Here is a 21,106-nt window from a genome sequence, read left to right as displayed (position 1 = left end):
AGAAAGGTTCCAGAACGCATGGACTTCTGTGTTTGTAAGGAGAAGACACCTTTAAAGTTTGCAGACGGAATTACTGACTGTATTGAGTTACTTCTACTGAAACTGCTTGAGGTTTCAGGATAGTTGATTTTGTCCTAAGAAACATCTGCCTTTGAAGCAGTGACTTTCAGACACGACCCAGCGCCAGTGAAGGGAGGAGCTATAAGTGCGCTTGCTGCTTCATTCGGAACAGAGCAGACACAACTAAATTCCATTCAAGTGGGACTGCCTCCCGTCATCTCCCTAGAGCCACGCTGGAAGTGCTGGGGTATCGATGCCGGCATTCCCGAGCGCACGCACGCACGCACGCGCGCACAGGCACACGCGTGCAGAGTGCCTTGGGTTTGCGGGCGCTGGGGAAGGGCCGCAGGCTGCCCTTTCGTGGGGGAAGCTGTCCCCGGGGGCCCTGGGGCGGGAGGACGCAGCCTGTGTTCTCCTGGGAGCTCGTGCTATCGATGGAAGTGGCACCGCCGTGGCCTTCTTCCCGCTTTCTCTGAGCACAGCCCACCTTCAGATGCGGCTCCTTTCCAGAAAGCACTGAGCGCCGTGAGCAGCTAAACTGCTGTGGCCTCACGAGGCCCCCGCTTCACGGGGGAGGACCCTGAGGCCCTGCAGTCTGCCGAGCCCGGGGCCCCAGCCGAGCCCGGATCCCCCGGGGTGCCCGCGGCCCCAGGCGGGACCTCCCGGGCGGCCTTGGTGAGTCCCGGCTGGGCCCCCGTCTGCTTCGGGGTCACCAGCCAGGGCGGGAAGGCCCCCGACCTGAGCGGCCGCAGGGGACACGAGAGCGCAGGGTTAGGTCGGCTGCCATCCACGGGCGTCCGAGGAGGGAAGGGGCGGCGTGATGCCGTGCGCAGGCGCAGGCGGGCGGCCTGGCTGGATGGGAGCCGGCGGGCGGGGGGGGGGGGCAACGGCAGGGAAGGAGGGCACTGGAGCCGGCCTTGGGGACCGGTGAGAGGCGGCCTCGCGAAGGACGCCCCCACGGACGAGTGTTCAGCTCTCGTTCTGGCACCTGATAACCTTCGCTGGGGCTCCTGGGCCTTCGGACCCTGAGTTCACTCAGAGTCCATCTAAGCTGAGATTTAAAACAATGCCGTGTGTGTGCGTGCGTGCGTGTGTTAGTTACACTTATTTGGTGGGACTGTCTCTAGACTTTTGGGCTGGCATTGCACGGGGGTCAGGAGAAGGAGGCCAAGGCCCAGCCCTCCCTCTGGGAGCTCACCTCTGCCCAGGACAGCACCGGTGCTGGGAGGCCCAGCGGTTCCCAAGACCCACTCTTCCCCCGGGCCTGTACCGTGGGGTAAGTCCCAGGATGTGCTCCAGAATCGTCCATTTGCTGTGTGACTTTGGACAACCTGCCCTGCTTCTCTGAGCCTCACTTTCTTCCTCCTAAAAACAAGATTAGGGCTTCCCCAGTGGCTCAATGGGTAAAGAATCCGCCTGCGGTGCAGAAGACACAGGAGACGTGGGTTCGATCCCTGGGTCGGGAAGATCCCCTGCAGAAGGAAACGGCAGCCCACTCCAGTGTTCTTGCCTGGAGAATCCCATGGACAGAGGAGCCTGGTGCACTACAGTCTATGGAGTCTCAAAGAGTCAGACATGATTGAGTGACAGAGAGAGAAAATCAAGATTAACCATTCCTGCCTGGAGGAAACGGCCTCTTGGGCCAGTAGGCTTGTCACGAGGGTAAGTGACTGGACGTGAGGGGTTGTGTGCGGTGCTGGGCACAGACCGGGCCCTTGTGGATGAAACTTTACAGATCAACACCTCGTGCTGTGGCCGGGAAAATCAAGCCAGGATTTGAACCTTAAGGCTGCCCACATCCGGGAACATGTCCTTATTCTCACAACTGGACACTCTTGCCGTCTTAGGGTGCTGGCGGCCCTCCCTTCTCACCCTTATGGATCCCATGGCCCGGGGTGGTGGGACCACGGGATGTGTTCCCGGGTCCTCCGCTTAGCTCCAGGTCCCCGCGCAGCTGCTGGGCGCACGCAGCTGCTGGCTCGAGGGGCCAGAGGGCCGGCCGGGGGCTCGGGTTTCGCGCGTCTAGGGTTTCGTGCATGGAAGGGCCCAGAGTCACAGATGGGCAGTGAGGCCTGCCAGGGCCCTGTGTCTGCACTGGGAGGGCGTCCTGGGCCTGCGTCCTGGGAACCGTTTCTGACGTTTCCTCTCCTCATTTCTACCAAGTTAGGGTTGGATCATTTGTTTCCTTATGTTTTTTTTGTCCAACTTTAGCTCTGTATTTCTTGTTTGATGAACCAGACTAGTAGTTCTCAGCCTTGCTTTTGTGGGATAGTCCTGGAATCCAGGAAGAAGGGTGGGATGTTTGTACATTTGCAACACATTTGTTCAAAATTATTTTAATCTTCATTCCAATGTCAACATATTTAACCGATGTATTTATGTTCCTACTGTGTGCATGCTAGTGTACCCATCATACACATGGAAACACACACACACACGTGTGTTCTGTACTGCCTTTTCAGGCAAGTCGTAAGAGAAACCATAGGGTCTGAAGTGTAAGGCATTTGTGAATTCCGGGTGGAAGGCGTTCTCACGACGTCATGCAGCACAGACTCGTCATTTTGCAGATGGGTTCGCTGAGGGCAGCACCATACGGTTGTGTAAGTTGTGCACTGTGTGGCCTGGGGGGAGTCATTCACACTGTAGTCTAAGTGAATGGGGTCTCCAGGTCTGTGCTGGGGCAATGGGGCAGAGAGGTCAGCCTCCACGGAGGTCAGCTTCGTAGGGCACACAACAGATTAGAGAAGGGCCGTGGCAGGTTACGGAGGAGGCCCCCACGCCCCCTCCTCACTGCCCCTGCAGCCACGCCCCTCACGGCTTGTCGAGTCACGCTGCAGCTCTTCCCATCGAGGGCTGGGAGGGGCCTGTTTCCTCACTTCTTGCATCTGAGCTGACCTTGACTTGTTCTGGCAACGGATGTGGCAGAAGGGGGCAGGCACCAGTTCCCAGGAGGCCTGGTGTGTTTCCATGCTCTCTCAGAGCCTGCACCTGGGACCAGCCCGGGCCCCAAGACCACAGGGCCAAGAGCCCAGCTGTCCCTGCTGAGGCCCCCTGGGCCCACCCGCAGCCCTCCGACCCCATTCATGGGCCAGTCCCGCCGAGGTCAGCAGAGCTGCCACCTCGATCAGAGGTCCCCACTGCTGCGTGAGCCCAGGCGAGCCGAGCACCGCCCGGCAGGCCTGCGGCCCCACGGTCAGAAGCACAAGCTCGCTTCAGCGGCCACTGAGGCTTCCTGGCTGCTTGTTCTGCGGCCTCCCCGTGGCGGTGGACGCGGTACAAGGCTTGAGAGTGCTAGTGGTGTTTTGTGTGTGACCGTAATTACTGTTACACCGAGAGCAGCCTTTAAAAAGGAACTGATAAGGTTCCTATCTTTTCTCTAAAGAAGGTGCATGTGATTCAGAACCAAAAAAAGTGTAGCTCGTGAAGCCCCTCCCAGCTGACATCTAATGGTTTTATTTAAAACGGGAGTCCTGGTGTCCAGGTTTGCTTTGAAGTCGCAGTTCCTGGCAGAAGTCGTGTTCTGGCAGCATGATTTTTTTAGCAGTCAAGCAGAAATCCTGAGGACAGCCTGGTTTGGATTGCCTGCAATCCCTCTGGCCTGTGGCGGCCCTTTTCCCTCCATCCTGAGTGTCTCACTGCTGAGTTTCTGCCGGGAACACACTTTGCTCTGACTCCCTGAGCTTGAGATGGCTGAAGTTCATAAGAGACTTTTTTTTTGTACTTAAAATTTTTTTATTCCTAAAATTTAATCTAGCAAATTAATGTTCTAACTTTTGAAATATAATGTGTTTATGCTCAATGATGTCTTAGAGGAAAATACACTTTGGGTAACAGAAACATCTTAGTTGAAAAGATTTAATTAAAACGTTTGACACATAATTATTTGTAAGTTCACAAGAGACTTTTAACTCCAGCTGAAGTTAGTAAATTTGTCCAGGAGTCTTGTCAGGAATATAGACTTTCTGAAAAAAGCTTGTTGCTTTCCGTGTGTGCCTGTGTGGTCAGTTGTTCAGTCGTGTCCGACTCTTTGTGACCCCATGGATGTAGCCCACCAGGCTCCTCTGTCCATGGGATTTCCCAGGCAAGAATCCTGGAGCGGGTAGCCATCCCTACTCCAGGGGATCTTCCTGACCCAGGAATGCGTACCGAAAGGTTATGACTTTGTCCGTCACTCTGTGAAGAATGTTGTAGAAATTCTGTAGAAAGTTGGGCGCTTCGGAGGCCTCGTCCTGGCCCTGAGGCCGGGTTGCTGGCTCTCGGGAGGAGCCAGAGGCGTGGGAACGCACGCCCGTCAGCCTCCACTTCTTGGGTGACCGCAGGGCCGTCTCTCTGTGGTGCTGGAGAAACTGCCTTGTCCAGCGACATGCATAGCAGATTTCTTCTCATGGAAATGTGAAGTTTTCTGGTTGCGGTTCTCTTATCTGTTAAGGCATTTTCATTTCCTTTGAAAACAAGCCCCATAAATAGAACGGGGTTAGGTTCCCAGCAGCCTCTTGGCAGAGGTTAAGCTTCCAGAGAGCAGCACAGGTTGAAGCCACGCCTCTGAGTGGCCAGAGCCTGGGACTGAGCGTCTCCCAGGCTTCATCTTTGCGAGAGGAACGGGGAGGAAAGGTTCCTTTCTCCTTCCTCTGACCTCTGACCAAGCACGTTTATGTAGACTGAACCCGGGTAACTGCCTTGCTGGCGAGCCCAGGCTGGGTCCTCACATAACTCACAGTAACGATTTAATTGGGTGTGAGTCTTAGGCATCCTGTTTATAAGTAGTTAGAACGATGTTCTGGGAGTGAGAGGGAACTCACTCTGCACAGGATTTGAGGCTTCTGTGGGGTGGAACAGAGCTGCCGTCTTAAGAAGCTACAACAATAAAGGCAAGTTAAGCCCAAGTAAGCACCAGACAGAACAGAAAAATGAAGAACTCGATGACCAACCGGTGACGTGGAAAGCAGAGAATTACCAGAGGGAGACAGCAAAACCCAAAGCTTGTTCTCTGAGAAGAATCCACAGAACTGATGACCCTCTTAGGCTGACCAGGAGAAATGGGGGGAAGACAGAGTAGTCAGCCTCGGGGGCGGTGACGTGAACGGGGCCCCTGTGCTCAGGGAGGGGCCGAGCGTAGGGCTGCGGGGTGTTGTCGGAACCGGGGCAGCGGTGCGCCCGAGGCTGGGGGGCAGAGTGTGGGGCTGCGAGAGCGCGGGCCCGCGGGATCCCAGGATACATGGACTCAGGGCGGGTTTCCACAGCCTCATGCTCATCAACGCTTGGAAATTTTGTTAAAAGGAAGTGGACCTTCAGCAATTTTTTTTTTCTTGATAAAGGAGACTTTAGAGAACTCTCTTCCTTTCAGTAGCTTCAGGGAAATACATCTGTGTGGTTTTCCTTCACTTCCTACATGTTTTAACACGTGTTCAAGTCCGGTGAGTGTGTTGCGGCCAAGCAGTGGTCACTCTGAGCCCATTTCCAACTTACTATTTTTTTAAAATAAATTTGTTTTATCTTTTTTGAAAATCTTTTTTAAAAAATTTAATATTTATTTATTTTTGGCTGGGCTGGGTCTCCGCTGCTGTGCAGGCTTTCTCTAGTTGCGGCGAGCGGGGGCTACTCTGTAGCTTTTTGGTGCCCAGGCTTCTCCCTGTGGCGGCTTCTCTTGTTGCGGTCCTCGGGTTTCGGGCGTGGTGACACGCGGGCTCAGGAGGGGCGGGTCCCGGGCTCCAGGCCGCGGGCTCAGGGGCGGCTCCTCGGCTCCAGGGCACGGGTGCAGGAGGTGTGGCCCCCCGGCTGAGTTGCTCCTCGACATGTGGGATCTTTCTCCACCAGGGACTGAAATCTTGTCTCTTGCATTGGTAGGTGGCTTCTTTACCACTGAACTGCCAGGGAAAACCCCTGTCTTATCATAAATGAATTCACGTCAGGTGTTGAGTTTCCCCGCTTTGATTCATTTTGCAGTGAATGGCTTTTTAGGTAAAGATAAGGATGGTTGAGAACCTGCTACTCTAGGCCGTCTCTACATGCTGCTGACACCTGAGAGTCCAGATTCATTGGAGGGAAGGCCTTTTTAGGGACAATGTACAGTTTTTAGGACGTTCGGGTTCAAGTCAAAGACTATTTGCTTTATAATTTTATGAATATACGCACACCTCTCCTGGGCCTGCTCCCTCTCTCTCTCTCATGTAGGAAACACTGCCAATTAGTTATATTTTATCATAAATGAAGGGAGATAAAAGTAAATCAAGTTGTGTTTACTGGGAATACTGTCCCTAAACAACCTCAGTGAGTGTAAGCAATGTTTAGCTGCTGGGTGTTATATTTTCCATTCAAGGGCTTCCCTGGGAGCTCAGTTGGTAAAGAATCCGACTGCAATGCAGGAGACCTGGGTTTGATCCCTGCGTTGGGAAGATCCCCTGGAGAAGGGAACGGCTACCCACTCCAGTATTCTTGCCTAGAGAATCCCATGGTCCATGGGTCACAAAGAGTTGGACACGACTGAGCGACTTTCACTTCACTTCACTTCACTTCCCCATTCAAAGCAATAAAACCCACACTCGTCAGTCTGTCTCCTTGTGTGGGGAATGGAGGCTCACTGGTTCTTTTCCCTCCTTAGTCGTTTTCCTTTGAGAGGATGAAGTGGCTTAAAGTAAAGAATCCACCTGCCAGTGCAGGAGACTCAGGAGATGTGGGTTTGATCCCTGGGTTGGGAAGATCCCCTGGAGGAGGAAATGGTAACTCACTCCAGTATTCTCGTCTGGAGAATCCCATGGACGGAGGAGCCTGGCGGGCTGCAGTCCGTGGGGCCGCACAGAGTCGGACACGACTGAGCATGCGCGCCCGTGGCGGGGACAGTATTGTTGATAAGGACGTTGGAGGAAGACGTCTCTTCCCTCTCTCCCTCACCTCTCACTTCCACGAAGAGCCTATGACTTGAGATTTCAGGCTTAGGATGGTTTCCTTTTCCTTTTCTTGTAGCTGGAAGCATAGCTGCCCAACAATGAATTTTTGTATAAAAATGTTTACAATTTTACATCAAAGTTATGAGTGAAGCTACTGACATCGCAGCTGGCAGCACCTGTGTTTCGGTGGTGGTTCCTCGCTTTGCACCTTTGGCCCAGGCGGTTACGCAGTTCTTACGCATGAGTGTGCCCAGAACCTCCTAGATGGCTTGTGAAGATGCAGACTGCTGGGCTCCACCCAGAGTTTCTGATTTCACAGTCCAGGTTGGGGAGGGTGGGCATTTCTCACAAGTGCACGCTGCCGGTCCAGGGGGCATGTTTCAGGACCACTCACAGCCCCCGAGCTCATCGGCCTGGCGGTGCTATAACCTGGGGCCAGCCCCATGACCCACGCGGCGCTGTAAGGACAGGGGACCAAGGTGTGAGCCCCCGGGGGCTTCCCCACAGGTGAGCGCGGGCTGCTTGCTGATCTTGTGAGCTCCCCACCCCCGTGCTGGGGAAATGTCCTAACCCAGTGCTTATTAGATCAGAACAGAGCAGACCCCTGGCTGCTTCACGGCAGGCTTTTGGAGCCTTGAAACGTGGAGGTAGAGTGAAAGAAATCCTGCCTTGGATTGGAAGGGGCACTTGGAATTTATCTGCAAAATGGGATTCCTCACCTGTCTGTTTACTTCTAGAAATTCTTGTATAAAACAGAAGAGAAACACAGTCTCCGTTAGGAGACCAAGCTCAGGAGGCTTGCTTGCGATTTGATGACTTTTTTTTTTTTCCCCACAAATCATCAGCATTTATTTCCTGGGTCCTAGGTGTCACTTATCTTGGTAGAAAGGGCAGAGAGTTAATCAAGATGGTTTTGAGCACAAAAATCCCTTCCCTAAAAATGGATCTGTGAAGCTCCAGGAGGGAACCTCAGAGCTGCATAGATGGTCCAAGAGTTTAGCTCACAATGGCTTCCAAAAAAAAAAAAAAAAAGTAAATTGTCAGCTCCCTCCCTTCTCTGCTGAGAAAAGGTTGAAAGTTTCTAAAAAGTTTAAAAGTGATTTTTTAAAAACGGGGTAAGAAGGTGTCCTGACTCAGAAGGCTGGAAAGGCTGGAGACAAGGGGACTGAGCTGGGACGTGATCCCGCCCGGGCTGCTCACCCCTGGGGCCAGGACCCAGCCCCGGCACCCCCTGGATAAATTACATCCTTGCGGTTACAGTGTCTTGAAATGTACCCCGGCGCAGGGGGAGGTGGTGGGGGCGTGGAGCCTGGGGGTGCGGGCAGAGGGCCTTCGAGGGAGGGGGCTGCGGGAGCCCCTGGGCCCGCCTTCCAGTCTGGCCCTGCTTGCCTGGAACACACTGCTCAGGGCAATGCCAGGGCTCCGGCTCCACGGCGCATCTCCCGCCCAGCCTCCTCGGGCAAGGTCACGTTTAGGATGAGGTGGTGCCATCGCTGCTCTCGGGCTGGCTGCTGGCTTCCTTGTCTGAGGTGCGCACCTCCGCCTGTCCTTGTGCGCCCTCGAGGGCCAGCCCGCCCATGTCGCCAGCCAGCTTCCGCACGCTCACGGCCTCGGAGTCTCCTTGGATGTCGGGGACCGAGTTCCGGCGGCCCGTCCGGTCACAGGAGATGAAGTCCGAGTAGGAGGACTCGACCTCCATCATGCCTGTCGCATCGCTCTTCAGGCCTGGTTTAGTTTCTTTTTCCTGCTCGCATCTCTTCAGATTTTCCACCGTTGACTAATCAACGTGGAAATTCTTCTGTCCCGCCGCCAGCCAAGCCCGGGTCGCCAGCCTGCAGCGCCTCCCGAGGGCTGCCAGGCGCCCGCCGAGCTCAGCGGAGCCCTGATGACTTTTTTATTTAAGTCAGGAGAAGGAAATGGCAACCCACTCCAGTACTCTTGTATGGAAAATCCCACGGACGGAGGAGCCCGGGAGGCTGCAGTCCATGGGGTCGCAAAGAGTTGGACACGACTGAGTGACTTCACTTTATTTAAGTCAGGGCACTTAAGGCAGGATCCTTGGAATATTCATATTAGGGTTGGGAGGAACTGTAGCTCACTAAGAGGATGAGTCACTAAAAGTTACCAAAAGATATGGAGACACTTGTAGGTAAGGGTTCTGTCTAAAACTGAGGCTTTTAAGGGGAGAGGTAGATCAGCCGTGCTGTGGGCTTGGGGCTGGGTGGCATCCGGGATCCAGGTGAAAACACTCTTTAGCGTGGGGGTCAGCAGGGCCGTGACTCCTCCTCCTGCTGCCGCCCATGGGGGGTGGGCCTGGGTCCTTAGGCCGGGGACCTCTTCTCTCTGAAGGTGTGTGGGGGTCTGTGGCTTGTGCTGGCTTTCCACCACTGCTGAGGGCGTGCGTCTCGATTTCAGTCCATTCGGCGCTTTTCAGTTCAGTAGCCAATTAAGAGGGCTCTCCCCGTGGCTCAGTGGTAAAGAACCTACTTGCCAAGGCAGGAGTTGTGAGTTCGACCCTTGCGTCAGGCAGATCCCCTGGGCCAGGAAATGGCAACCCACTCCAGTGTTCTTGCCTGGAAAATCCCACGGACAGAGGAGCCTGTTAGGCTCAGTCCATGGGGTTGCAAGAGTCCCAACACAGCTTAGCGACTGAACAACAAAAGCCAATTTAGAAGTGCATTTTGTCACTGAATACAGGAGAAAACAATTTCTGGCAACCCCGCCACCCAAGTCCGGTCACAGCACGCTGCTTTTCTAGATGATACTGTACTGCCGAGGGACCTTCAGGGGCCATCTCCTTCAGGTGAAGGGGCTGGAATCACCTGACAAGGGTTTTCAAGCTGCCATCATACAAAGGCTTCAAAAAACAGTTACAGATTCTCTTGAAACAAACGGAAAACTAGGAAATCTTAGCTAAGAAAGAGGAGTTGTAACAAAAGAAATGTGGAAATTACAGAGCTGAAATGTAGAATAACTGAAGTCCAGCTCACTGCATGGGCTCAAAACTCGAGGGGAGGAGACCGAATCCGTGGGCCCGGGGACTTGGTCTGCTCGGACTGAGGGACAGGGAGGAAGGGATCGAAGGAAGGGGACGCGGTGAGGGCTGCCTGCGGCAGCCGCAGTGAAACAAGAAAGCCGACCGAGGCTGGGATTCCGGGAGGGCTGCGTCAGCATGTTCCAGCCTCCCGGTGAGGCTTAGGACCCGAGTACAGGGCAGCCTGTCCCCACACGGGTCTCCTGGGCGGCCGTCCCGGTGCCGGACTCGGGCAGGAGGCGAGGCCTGGGGGAGCCTGCCAGCTGGTTATGGGCCCTGCCTGGAGAAAGTGATCGTCCTGGGTGATGGGGAACCATCCCTGAAACCAGAGCCTGGCGCTCGGCGGCGCCTGGCTGACGTGCACGCGGAGGGGAGCGGAGCCCGGGCCCTGGGCTGGCTGTCCTTGGAGCTCTGGGTGGTGGCTGGCAGCCAGCCTCAGGTGGGGCTGGCGGCAACAGGATGCATCCGTCAGCCTTGACAGAAAGGGCTTACGGGTTTATGCTAAAACCCGAGAGCGTCTTTTCCCTCTGTGTCGTTTTGTCTGTGGTGATTATATCTCCATGTGTTTTTTTTTTTTTTAAAGCGTGGTTCCTGTATCAAGTATTCAGTTCTCATGTTAGACCAGTTGCCTTACTTTTTGGTTCTAGGTGCTGTCAGCGTCACTCACCTCCACTTCTGGAAGCTGTACCCAAGTGGTTCTGGTACCAATTCGAGTCACAGGCACTGGTCCTTAAGTAAGCCATTCAATCACCTAACGGTTAATATGCTCAGTGCTTGTATCACTGTATGCCAGGTGTTGAGACCTAGCACTCCTCACACAGAGTCTGCATGTGAAATGTGTGCTCCATGTGCAAGGAGGCTCTCTGGACGTGCGCATGGCACGCACGTCGATTGCGTAGCGTGTTTGTGTTGGAGCTATGGAGGAAACGGGGGGGGGGGGGGCAGGGGTGCGGGCAGGTAGGGTAATGCTGCAGTTTTGCATCTGGCCGGTAGGGAGGTGTGCCAGGGAGTGACATTTAAACAAAGACAATGCATATGAGCAAAGGCGGGACCTGAATATCAGGAAGAAGGGAGTTTCAGGCGAGGGGAAGAGCCGGTGAGAAGGCCCTGAGGTGGGAGCCTGGCTGGCAAATTCTGGGAACAGCAGAGGCCACTGTGGGTTGGGGGAGAGTAGGGGCTGGCCGGTGAGGTCAGGGAGGGCACGGGAGAGCTGCCTGTGCAGGCAGGCTCAGCCATCATAAGGACTTTGACTTAAAAAAAAAACAACTCAGTAGACTTTATTTGCAGTCTTAGGTTTCTAGAAACACTGAGCAGAAAGCACAGAGATTTCCATCCAGCCCTCCCCGCTTTCCCCTGCTGTTAACGTCTTGCATCAGTGTGCGTCAGCTGCTGCAGTGGGTGACGCGAGGCTGATACACTGAGAAAAGTCCGTAGTGGACGTGAGGATTCGCCCTGCGCTGTGCAGTCGTGGGCTTGGACACCACCCATGTCCATCATCACAGCGTCACGCGGGACGGTTCACGGCCCTAAGACTTCTCTGCACTCTGCCTGTTCATCATCCCACCCTGTCCCCTCATCCCTGGCCGTTCTGCCTCTTCTGGGATGTCATCACGTAGGGTCACACGGTGTGTAGCCCTTTCAGATTGGCTTCCGTCACTCGGTCGTGTGCATTTAAGTCTCTGCTGTGCCTTCCTGTGTCTTGACCACTCGTTTCTTTTTATGACTGAGTGATCTCCCGTTGTCTGCATTGTCAGTGAGTAAACCACAGTCTGTTTACTCACTCACCTACAGAAGGGCATCTTGATGACGTCCAGCTTTTGGCAGTTATGGATAAAGCTGCTATAAACATTCATATTCAGGTCTTTGCATGGACATGTTTTCAACTCATTTGGGTAAAGCGAATTTACCCAAGGAGCAAGACTGCTGGACCTTGGGTGGGAGGATGTGCAGTTTTGTAAGGAGCCGTCTTCCGCGGTCTCTCTGTGGCTCATGTTCCTGCCGGCCGGGGATGGGGCTGCTGTCACCCCAGGTCCTCACCAGCCTGGGGCACAGTCTCACGGATGTGCAGGGACGTCTCACTGCTGTGTTGATCTGCACTTCCCTGATCAGCTGACGTGGGGCATCTTTTCACCTGTCAGTTGCGTTGCCATCTGTAGGAAAAGAGGGAATTAGCCAAGATGGCAGTGGTCAGGCTCTCTCGCCCCAAGTTTCGTAAAAATGTGGTTATGTAACAGCCGAGGTCCTTTATAGCATGGTGCGTGCACAGTGACCTATAATATAAGCAGCACCTGAAAACTCCTGCAGTTGAGGCCAGTTAGGACAGAATCGCGTTGAGCTGAGTTGTGTGGTTGTTGCTGCTGGGGCGTCAGCCATTAGAGAGGAGAGGATGTCTGCCTGGCTGCTGCCAGTAATGCGTGTCTGCGGTTCCTGCAGCTCCTGGCGTCTTCGTCCAGCTGTGCCTTGCCTGTCCTGGGTTCAGCGAACAGTGAGATACAGCGAGACACCGTCTTGTGCCCTCTTTGGCGAGGAGACTTCATGTCTTTTGCCCATTTTTTCACTGGGCCGTCTGTCTTCTTGTTGTTGAGTTTTAGTACTTCTCTGTATGTTTTGGGTACAAGCCCTTGACTAGACATGTGTTTTGCAAATGAGCTCTTCTTTCCTGTCTGTGTCTTATCTTTTCTTTCTCTTGAAAGTACTCTGGCTCTTGTCCTTGAGTGAAATGGAGAGCTGCTGAGAGTTTTGAGCCGAGGGGTGAGGCAACTGGCAAATTATACATGTACAGGGACGTATTCCAGCCACAGTGGTAAAGAAGGTCTAGAACTCCGGAGTCTGCATTGGCAGCCTCGTCTTTAACCTAGGAAGGTCCGTTTTTCTAAGCGACCGTTTGAAAACATGTCTCCCAGCTACACGTCTGACAGCCACGGCCCTACATGACTCAGCCTGCCCTCTGCAGATACTCCAGCCTCTTGGCGATAACGATCTTTTATCACCTTTTTATTACTCGCCTTAATATGACGTCTCAGCTGGCTTCTTTCACGCGAGAGGCTTTTACGGCAGGAGTGTCCCGGCTGTGGCCGCCCCGCCCCTGGCCTGCCCTCCAGGGAGGGTCTCAGCTGCTATTTGTGGAGAGGCGCACGGCCAGCGGGCGTCTTCAGCTGTTTCCTGTCCCTGTGTTCAGGTTTCTTCCCCGTGAAGGCTCTGTTCGGCTTCTCAGCCTCTCTGCAGAGTCAGCCAGCACCCTCTGCGTGCCTTCAGACCTCCCCCGTGCTAACCCGTGGGTGAAAACAAAGCTTCTCCAAGGTGGTCTCCAGAGTGTCCCATCTTCTGGCCCAGAGGCTTCAGTGCAGCTTCTCAGACTGTTTAAAAGTGATAGATGGGGTCTTGAGCCAGGAGGGCTGGTTGAGCAGGTGGCTGGTGCTGCTCCGAAGCCCCACTGCTGCCCCTGGTTCACTGTGGGGAGAGGCTGGAGGGGGCACAGCGGTAAACCAGGGCCATGGCAGGCAGCCCAGACCCCTCCCGGACACCTGAGGATAGCGGGATAGACAGTGCAGTGGCTGCAGACACGGGACATCTTAACCTGAGGCATCTCGGTTGAAGGAAGGAGGCTGGGTTGTCCGTGAGGCAAAGAGCAGACCTGTGAGACCTGCCGCCCCCAGCCCCCCGTTCAGACAGCAGACAGCTCTGCTCCTGGGGGCCGGCTTCCGCCCTGGGACTCTAGCTGCTGCTGCTGCTAAGTCGCTTCAGTCGTGTCCGACTCTGTGCGACCCCATAGATGGCAGCCCACCAGGCTCCCCATCCCTGGGAGTCTCCAGGCAAGAACACTGGAGTGGGCTGCCATTTCCTTCTTCAATGCATGAAAGTGAAAAGGGAAAGTGAGGTGGCTCAGTCGTGTCTGCCTCTTAGTGACCCCATGAACTGCAGCCTACCAGGCTCCTCCGTCCATGGGATTTTCCAGGCAAGAGTACTGGAGTGGGGTGCCATTGCCTTCTCCGAGGACTCTGTAGGGAGAGAGCAAATTAGCCAAGATGGCGGTGGTCAGGCTCTCTCGCCCCACGTGTTGTAAATACGTGGTTATGTAGCAGCTGGGAGTCCTTACAGCACTGCCCGTGCGCGTCACGATGTACCCGCTTGGCCGCGGGCCACGTGTGTTCTGTAAACACATGTGAGCTCCACCTGATGTGCCCTGGGGGCTGTGTTATGGCCCGTGTCCTGGCCGGTGTCATGGCCGTGTTGTGGCTGACTGCTGGGTCAACTACAGGAGAACACGGCGTGTCTGCTGCTCCGGCTGGGTGCCAGTCAGGGGAGAGCGAGCCTGTCTGCAGTTCCCGGGGCTCCTCGAGTTTTCTTCCAGCTTCCCCGCTCGCACCTCGCCTACCCTGGGTTCAGCGAACAGTATGAACAGTGAGACGGACTCTCAGCCCCAGCTGCTGCATGGACACTGCGCAGGTACACGGCACCTTCCCCTCAGGGACCGCAGCTTCTGCATGGGCTCTTCCACCCGTGGGCACAGGCGTGGCCAGCCGTTCTGAAGTGTGTGCAGTGGGAGAGGAGACCAATAGGAAGGACCAGAAACAGTACAGAGATGGAGCTGAAGAAAGTCAGCAGTGGCTCTGGTTTCAGTTCAGTCCAGTCGCTCAGTCGTGTCCAACTCTCTGCAACCCCATGGACTGCAACACGCCAGGCCTCCCTGTCCATCACCAACTCCCGGAGTTTACTCGGACTCATGTCCATCGAGTTGGTGATGCCATCCACCCATCTCATCCTCTGTCGCCCCCTTCTCCTCCCACCTTCAATCTTTCCCAGCATTAGGGTCTTTTCCGATAAGTCAGTTCTTTGTATCAGGTGGCCAAAAGTATTGGAGTTTCAGCCTCAGCATCAGTCCTTCCAATGAATATTCAGGACTGATTTCCCTTTAGGATGGACTGGTTGGATCTCCTTGCAGTCCAAGGGACTCTCAGGAGTCTTCTCCAATACCACAGTTCAAAAGCATCAATTCTTCAACGCTCAGCTTTCTTTATGGTCCAAAATGCATGTTTCTATTGGGTTGAAAGCAGAAGAGTGAGAGGGGAAGAACAAGGATGCTTGTTCCATGTGAACGGGTGAGACTTTAGAGTTAAGACAAGTCTGAGTACAAGGCCTCGGTCAGTTGTCTTGTGAGCTCTGTGCTCAGTCGTGTCCGACTCCTTGTGACCCCATGGACCGTATAACCCACCAGGCTTCTCTGTCCACGAGTTCCCAGGCAGGACTGCTGGAGCGGCTTGCCATTTCCTTCTCCAGGGGATCTTCCCGGTCCAGGGATTGAATCCACGCCTCTTGCGTCGCAGGCGGCTTCTTTACCACTGTGCCACCTGGGAAGCCCTTGTGAGCTTGGGCTCCTGTCTTCCTGTGTCAGGAAGGAATGAGGCGGTAGAGTGGCCCTGCTGCGCACCTCTGTGACACTGTGTGTGGGTCACAGCCACACGGGGCGGGTGGCGTGCTGGTTTTCAGATTGCTCTCATTCGACTAACTGTACGTCTGCCTGTTGATCTGACGCTCCCGCGAGGGTAAAATACAACCGTGGTGGAGAAGCTTAGCCCGGGTTATCTGGGGAATGTCTGTGCTCACATTTTTAAAAATCCATTTTTGGCATTGGTATGCATTTGGGATGGTCGCCACCATCTCTCAGAGACTTGAAATGTGCTTTTGGAGTCTGTGGGAAGCGAGCCTCAGGGGACACCCAAGCTAATTTAGGCTGTGCAGTCTTGCCGGCCCCCACCCGGCACCCCTCACGTCTGGGAAGGCTGTGCTTAGTGTATTTCCATTTCTGACTGCCCTTCGGGCTCAGCCAGCTCCTCAGATGACCGTAGCATCCACCCGGGAGTAGGGCTTGTGTTAAGGAAGGGAAGCAGAGCAAAACGTGCTTTATCAAAGGCTTCGATGGCTCCCCGTAGACGACCTGTGACCCCAGGCTGTGTGCCCTGGGAGCTGATTACTCTCTGGAACTCGCTGCCAGGTCCCAGGCGCTGCAGCGGCCTCACTGTCCTCTGCGGGACTGCAGGAAGGGCCCTGTGGCCTTCTGCTGGGCTCTGCTGACCTGTTTTCCCTCCCCTCAGCCTCTCTGGGTGCAGAATGAGCATGGCCCCTGAGCAGGAGACAGCCACACTCTAGTGAGAATGAAGCAACGGCTGCCGGGTCGTTACAAGTTGGACGAGCCCTTCAGTGCCCGTTTGACTTCTGGGTGGGGAATTTAGGGTTGTAAGCATCGCCTTGCATTTTGGCAGGGTGGGTCGAGATCTGCTTTATAAGGGCCCTAATGCACTGAGAGCTGGGCTCTCTGAGGGCTGTTTTTTAACTGGAGGGCCACGTTACCTGTCGAGGAATGAAGACTGGAGTGTTCTTCTTTTAAAAAATGTGTTTATTTAATAATACTTGTGTGTGGGACAGAATTGAAAGGGTACGGAAACGTACAGCGTGACAAACACTTTAGTCCTCTGAGCCCCGCTCCCCACCCGGGCGGCAGCCTCTGTTATCTGCCGTGTGCCTCCAGACAGGCCACGCGTTTCTGCACACCCTGCTTTTTGCTCTGAACACAGAGGCAGCGTGTCCGCCCAGGAGGACTGTCCTGTAAGCAGGAGGCTGTGACAGGTCAGGGTGTAAAGCCGCCTCTTTCTGAAAGCAGTGCGGGGGGCCGGTGCGCTGTTCCGCGACAGGGCTGTGGCTGACTCACTCCTTTCCCTAAATGGTTCCTCGCCTTTCGCTGTGACACCGCGTTCAGTTTGTACCACCAGGAGGCTCACTGGGGTTAGGGTCCCAGCGAGAAACAGATGACGCTAAACAGATGGTTGAAGAGTATTTAACGAAGAGACTACTTACAAAGTCGGGGCAGGGAGGAGGCCGTGGAGGCGCCCCAGGAAGCCACCCCTCCTGGGGACCAGGGTCCCAGGCAGCTGGGTGTCTCCCAGCTGTTAGTTTCTTGTGCTTTCCGTCTTAGCTGAAGCCCGTGCAATTCCTTGCTGGTAGGACAGCCTGTTCTTCCTGGTGGCAGTTTTGGAAACTAAGACTCTGGACACCTTCAGAGTTGGAGGGAAGGCGCTGCAGGAGGAGCTGGCTGTGCTGGGCATGGAGTGGGTGGTGGGAAGAAGCTGGGGAGGCGGGAGCCCAGCAGCTGTTGCTGAGGTCTGACCTCTGACCTCAATGCTGCCTTGGGATCTAGTTTGTAGCAGATTCTCAGAACATCAGACACGCCCCTTATCATATACGGACTACAAAAGCAGTATTTCAAAGGGAAATCACAGTACTTTTGGGACTGTCTATGCCTCTGCCGGATTACAGCTTTTGGCGGAAAAGCCTGGAGTTTGTCGTGGTGGGAGGTTCGGGAGAGGATTTCTGGAAAATGCTCAGGGCAGTTGTTGGAGCGCCTCTCTGGACACCTCGGAGGATGCACTCAGGGGAGCCTGCCTTCGGGTGGCTGCAAATAAAGCTGCTGTGAACATTCTCGAACGTGGCTTTTGGAGGACGTGTTTCCATCCCGCTTGGGTAAATGCCTCGGGGAGGAACTGCTGGGGCTCAGGCGTGTCTGACTCTGAGAGACACCGCGGTTCCCCGAGCATCCCACCGACAGGCGTGGGGCTCCTACTGCTCCCCGTCTTCAGTTCGTGAGACCGCCAGCCTTCTCCAGCTCACTAGCCTGCTGGGTGGAGAGTGTCATTTGTGGTTTTAATTGCATTTCCCCCCTGACTAAGGACGCGCCACACTTTTTCATGTGCTCACTTACCATTCATACAGCTTCCTCAGCAAAATATCGGGCGGGGGGGCGCTTTTAAGTATTGCCTCTTTTATCATCATGGAGAAGGAAATGGCAACCCACTCCAGTATTCTTGCCTGGAGAATTCCATGGACAGCGGAACCTGTGGGCTACAGTCCATGGGGTTACAATGAGTCAGACATGACAACTAAACCACCACCATCACATCTCCAGTTCTAGGTCCTCAGCTTGCACCTGTGCTCAACTCTGATGAGCCGGGAAGCTGCCTGTGTGCGAGGAGGGCCTGGCGCTGGCCCAGCTGTCCCCTCCGCTTTCACAACTACGGCCCTTGTGTGTCCCCAGGGTGCATGCTCTGGGGGAGGGCTTCCCGGCTGGGTCACAGAGGCCCTGGCGCTGGGAGGGGTGTGACCCTGATGACTGCAGGCTGCAGCTCAGGGTTGTACTTCTCAGCTTTCACAGAAATTGAAGGAGACCCCAGTCAAGTTGTTAGCTGATGATGTCAAGTTTTTATTTATGATAGATTGTATCAGGACTTTGGCTATGTAACTCAGAAGGTTTCACAGAATCAAGTTACATCCTAATAAAACTCCATCCATTTCCATGCACTTAATTTATGAACAAGGTTTCGCAGTGTTTGCATAAAAAACCCCAAGATGGGAACAGAACTGGTGCTGGTCAATATCTCTTTCCAGCAGTAAGTGATCATCCATGGGCAAATAAACTCATTTAAGAAAACCTTCTTCATAAGAAAACACTATTTCAATGACAGCATTATGTAATGTAGTCACCATCGGGTGACTTTTAAAAAGTACACACATCCAGTGCTCAAACACACATACACACACACGTGCATACTGTATACTGGACCGTATAGTGTAACACAAGAAAGAAAACCTCGAAAACAGCATTAACTGAAGATTAAACATTTAAAAAACACTGCCTTAAGATATACATTGTCAAATAATAATTAGCATTTTGTAATTAATTTTTATGAAAAACTGTAGTATGTTGCCATCATTTGTGAACTCGTAGAGAATTCGTAACAGATCCTGATAGATTAATAGTTTTAAATGTTGAGGCAATTGTTGTTTGTGGTAACTGCATTCTACAAGGGCACCATGACCACTGAATTAGCAGTAACTGAACCACTGTTCCTGGAGAAATACAGGGTTAGTTTCCTTTGAGACTATGGTCACGACATTTGGTCAACTAAGCAACACATAATCTTGTTTTGGGTATGTTTCTGTTTAAAGATGGCTTATTTAACATATTTGTATATTTACAAATAATTAACATGCCGTGTATCTTCATAAGAAAACACTATTTCAATGACAGCATTGTGTAATGTAGTCACCATCGGGTGACTGTTCTAGAAAGTACACATGTCTACTGCTCACACACACACATGCATACCATATACTGGACAGTACAGTGTAACACAAGAAAGAAAACCTCCAAAAGTGTTAACTGAAGATTAAACGTTTACAAACGTACAGAAACTGCCTCACTGTTGGTGGAGCTGTGTGACACGTGGCAGGGCGGTGCGCGGTGTGGTGAAGCCCCTCAATGTTGGCGTGCCCCTTGGAAACTTGTCCCTGGTGGCTCAGCTGATAAAGAATCCGCCTGCACTGCGGGAGACCTAGGTTCTATCCCTGGGTTGGGAAGATCCCCTGGAGAAGGGAACGGCTACCCACTCTAGTATTCTGGCCTGGAGAATTCCATGGACTATGGGGTCACAAAGAGTCGGACATGACTTCTTTTTACTTCACTGGAAACTGAAGGAAAGTGGTGAAGCTCCCTGGGCAGAAGAGGAAGACATCAAGGAGGGTGGCCTGGCAGCCCTGCCACAGGAGTTTGGCCTTTACAGGTTGGTGATGGTGTCAACAACTTTCCCTCCCAATCTGACTTGAAATAATTGCTTTGACTTTGTCCACTTGGCTTTTTGCCTCATATCTTTATGTGTTTTGGCCTAAGAGATGAATGCAGTTGAGGCAAGGTGCTTAAATGTGAGGCTGCATTTGGGCACAGGGTCCCTATTTTCCACGTCATTGAAAATTTCTTCCAAGGCTGAAGGCCATTCCACCATCTTGGCTGCTGTAAAAGGGACAATTCTTGCAGTCTCAGGCTGACTTGCACTGCCATCCTCATTGCTGACTTTGACACCTCATTCTGCCATCTCATCTGAGTCTTGGTTGGTAGGTTCTGCTGTTGTTTCTCTCCAAATTTCCTCCCTGTTGCCTGCCTTCATGTTATGGAAACCCTCTCCACTCATTTGTTGTGCAATATGCATTATGTTTTTGACACTATTCTTCGTGTTTTCTGTGACATCTTCAAAACCTTAAAAATTTTTCAGTTTGGCCAAATGTTTCCCCAACAACTGCTAATGGTAGCCTGTTTGATGCTGTCCCAGGCTGTGCTGATGTGATCAATAATGTTGCGTATGGTGACTGACTTCCAGTACTCCAGTATGGTGGTCTCCTTGTTGGTGCTGAGAGCCTTGAAAGCCTGGCTTAAAGCTCCCTGGCGTAAAGTGCCTTGAAAGCTTTTATCATACCCTGACTGAGGGCTTGGATGAGAGATGCCATGTTTGGGGGCATGAGGACAACTTCTATGTCAGGGTGGGCGTTTTTGAGCTCCTAACAGCAATGAACTGGGGCGTTATCCAAGATTAATAAAACCGTGAAGGCAAGGTTTTTGCCATGGAGATAGCGTTCAGCTTCTGGGAAGCAGTTGTGGAAACTTCCCAGAAATATTTCAGATGCCATCCATGCTTTTTTGTTCCATCTCCAATGGACTGGCATATGGTTCAAGGTTTTCCCTCTGAATGCTCGTGGGTTTTGTGCTCTGTGTACCATGAGGGGTTTTCTCTTAAAGTCACCCTTGGCGACTGCACCTAATAGCAAGGTTACCCAGTCTTTGAATGATTTAAAGCCAGGAGCTTTGGGGGCCATTTGCATTGCACAGGTTCACTTGCCAGCATTCTTGTAAAATAAGCCAGTTTTCATCAGCACTCAAAACCTGCTCTTCTATATAACCCTTTTAATATATAACACTTAGCAGGTATTTTCTAAACCCTTCTGCTGCCTCCCGATATGTAGAACCTGGCTTGCCTGCAAGTCTAACATTTTTCATGTGGTATCACCTTTTGAATTGTGCAAGCCAACCTGCACTAGCTGAGAAGGGTTTAATATTGTCTTGGCCCTGGGTAAGATGACTGTACATTTCTTTGGCTTTCAGCCTCACAACAATGCTGTCTACTATGCTCTTTTTATTGCTTGTCATCTCATGAACCCACAAATTTAGTTGCTTTTCCATCTTTCCCACAGCTGCATCACACACTATAAAGGTTACTTAAGCACTTTCCAAAATGGCTTCATGTCATCT

The 21,106-nt window shown here is 53.1% G+C and overlaps 2 protein-coding genes across 6 annotated transcripts in view; one reads left to right on the top strand and one right to left on the bottom strand.

The window, feature by feature from the left end:
• ARHGEF7 (Rho guanine nucleotide exchange factor 7) overlaps nt 1-21,106 on the top strand; it is a 102,890-nt gene that overhangs the window by 5,057 nt on the left and 76,727 nt on the right. The gene's annotated exons all lie outside the window — the stretch shown is intronic.
• LOC122447535 (cAMP-dependent protein kinase inhibitor gamma-like) lies at nt 8,158-8,830 on the bottom strand. Its single transcript, XM_043478194.1, has one exon. It carries the CDS (start codon nt 8,644-8,646, stop codon nt 8,416-8,418), a length of 231 nt encoding a protein of 76 aa, XP_043334129.1. The 5' UTR covers nt 8,647-8,830; the 3' UTR covers nt 8,158-8,415.

The sequence above is a fragment of the Cervus canadensis genome, chromosome 9, assembly GCF_019320065.1.
Source record: "Cervus canadensis isolate Bull #8, Minnesota chromosome 9, ASM1932006v1, whole genome shotgun sequence".
In the NCBI taxonomy this organism is placed as follows: Eukaryota; Metazoa; Chordata; class Mammalia; order Artiodactyla; family Cervidae; genus Cervus; species Cervus canadensis.
This window is presented reverse-complemented; position numbering and strand designations above follow the sequence as displayed.

Excerpts from the sequence above, each read along its gene's own strand:
- LOC122447535 (XM_043478194.1), bottom strand. The coding sequence starts at position 8,646 with ATGATGGAGGTCGAGTCCTCCTACTCGGACTTCATCTCCTGTGACCGG.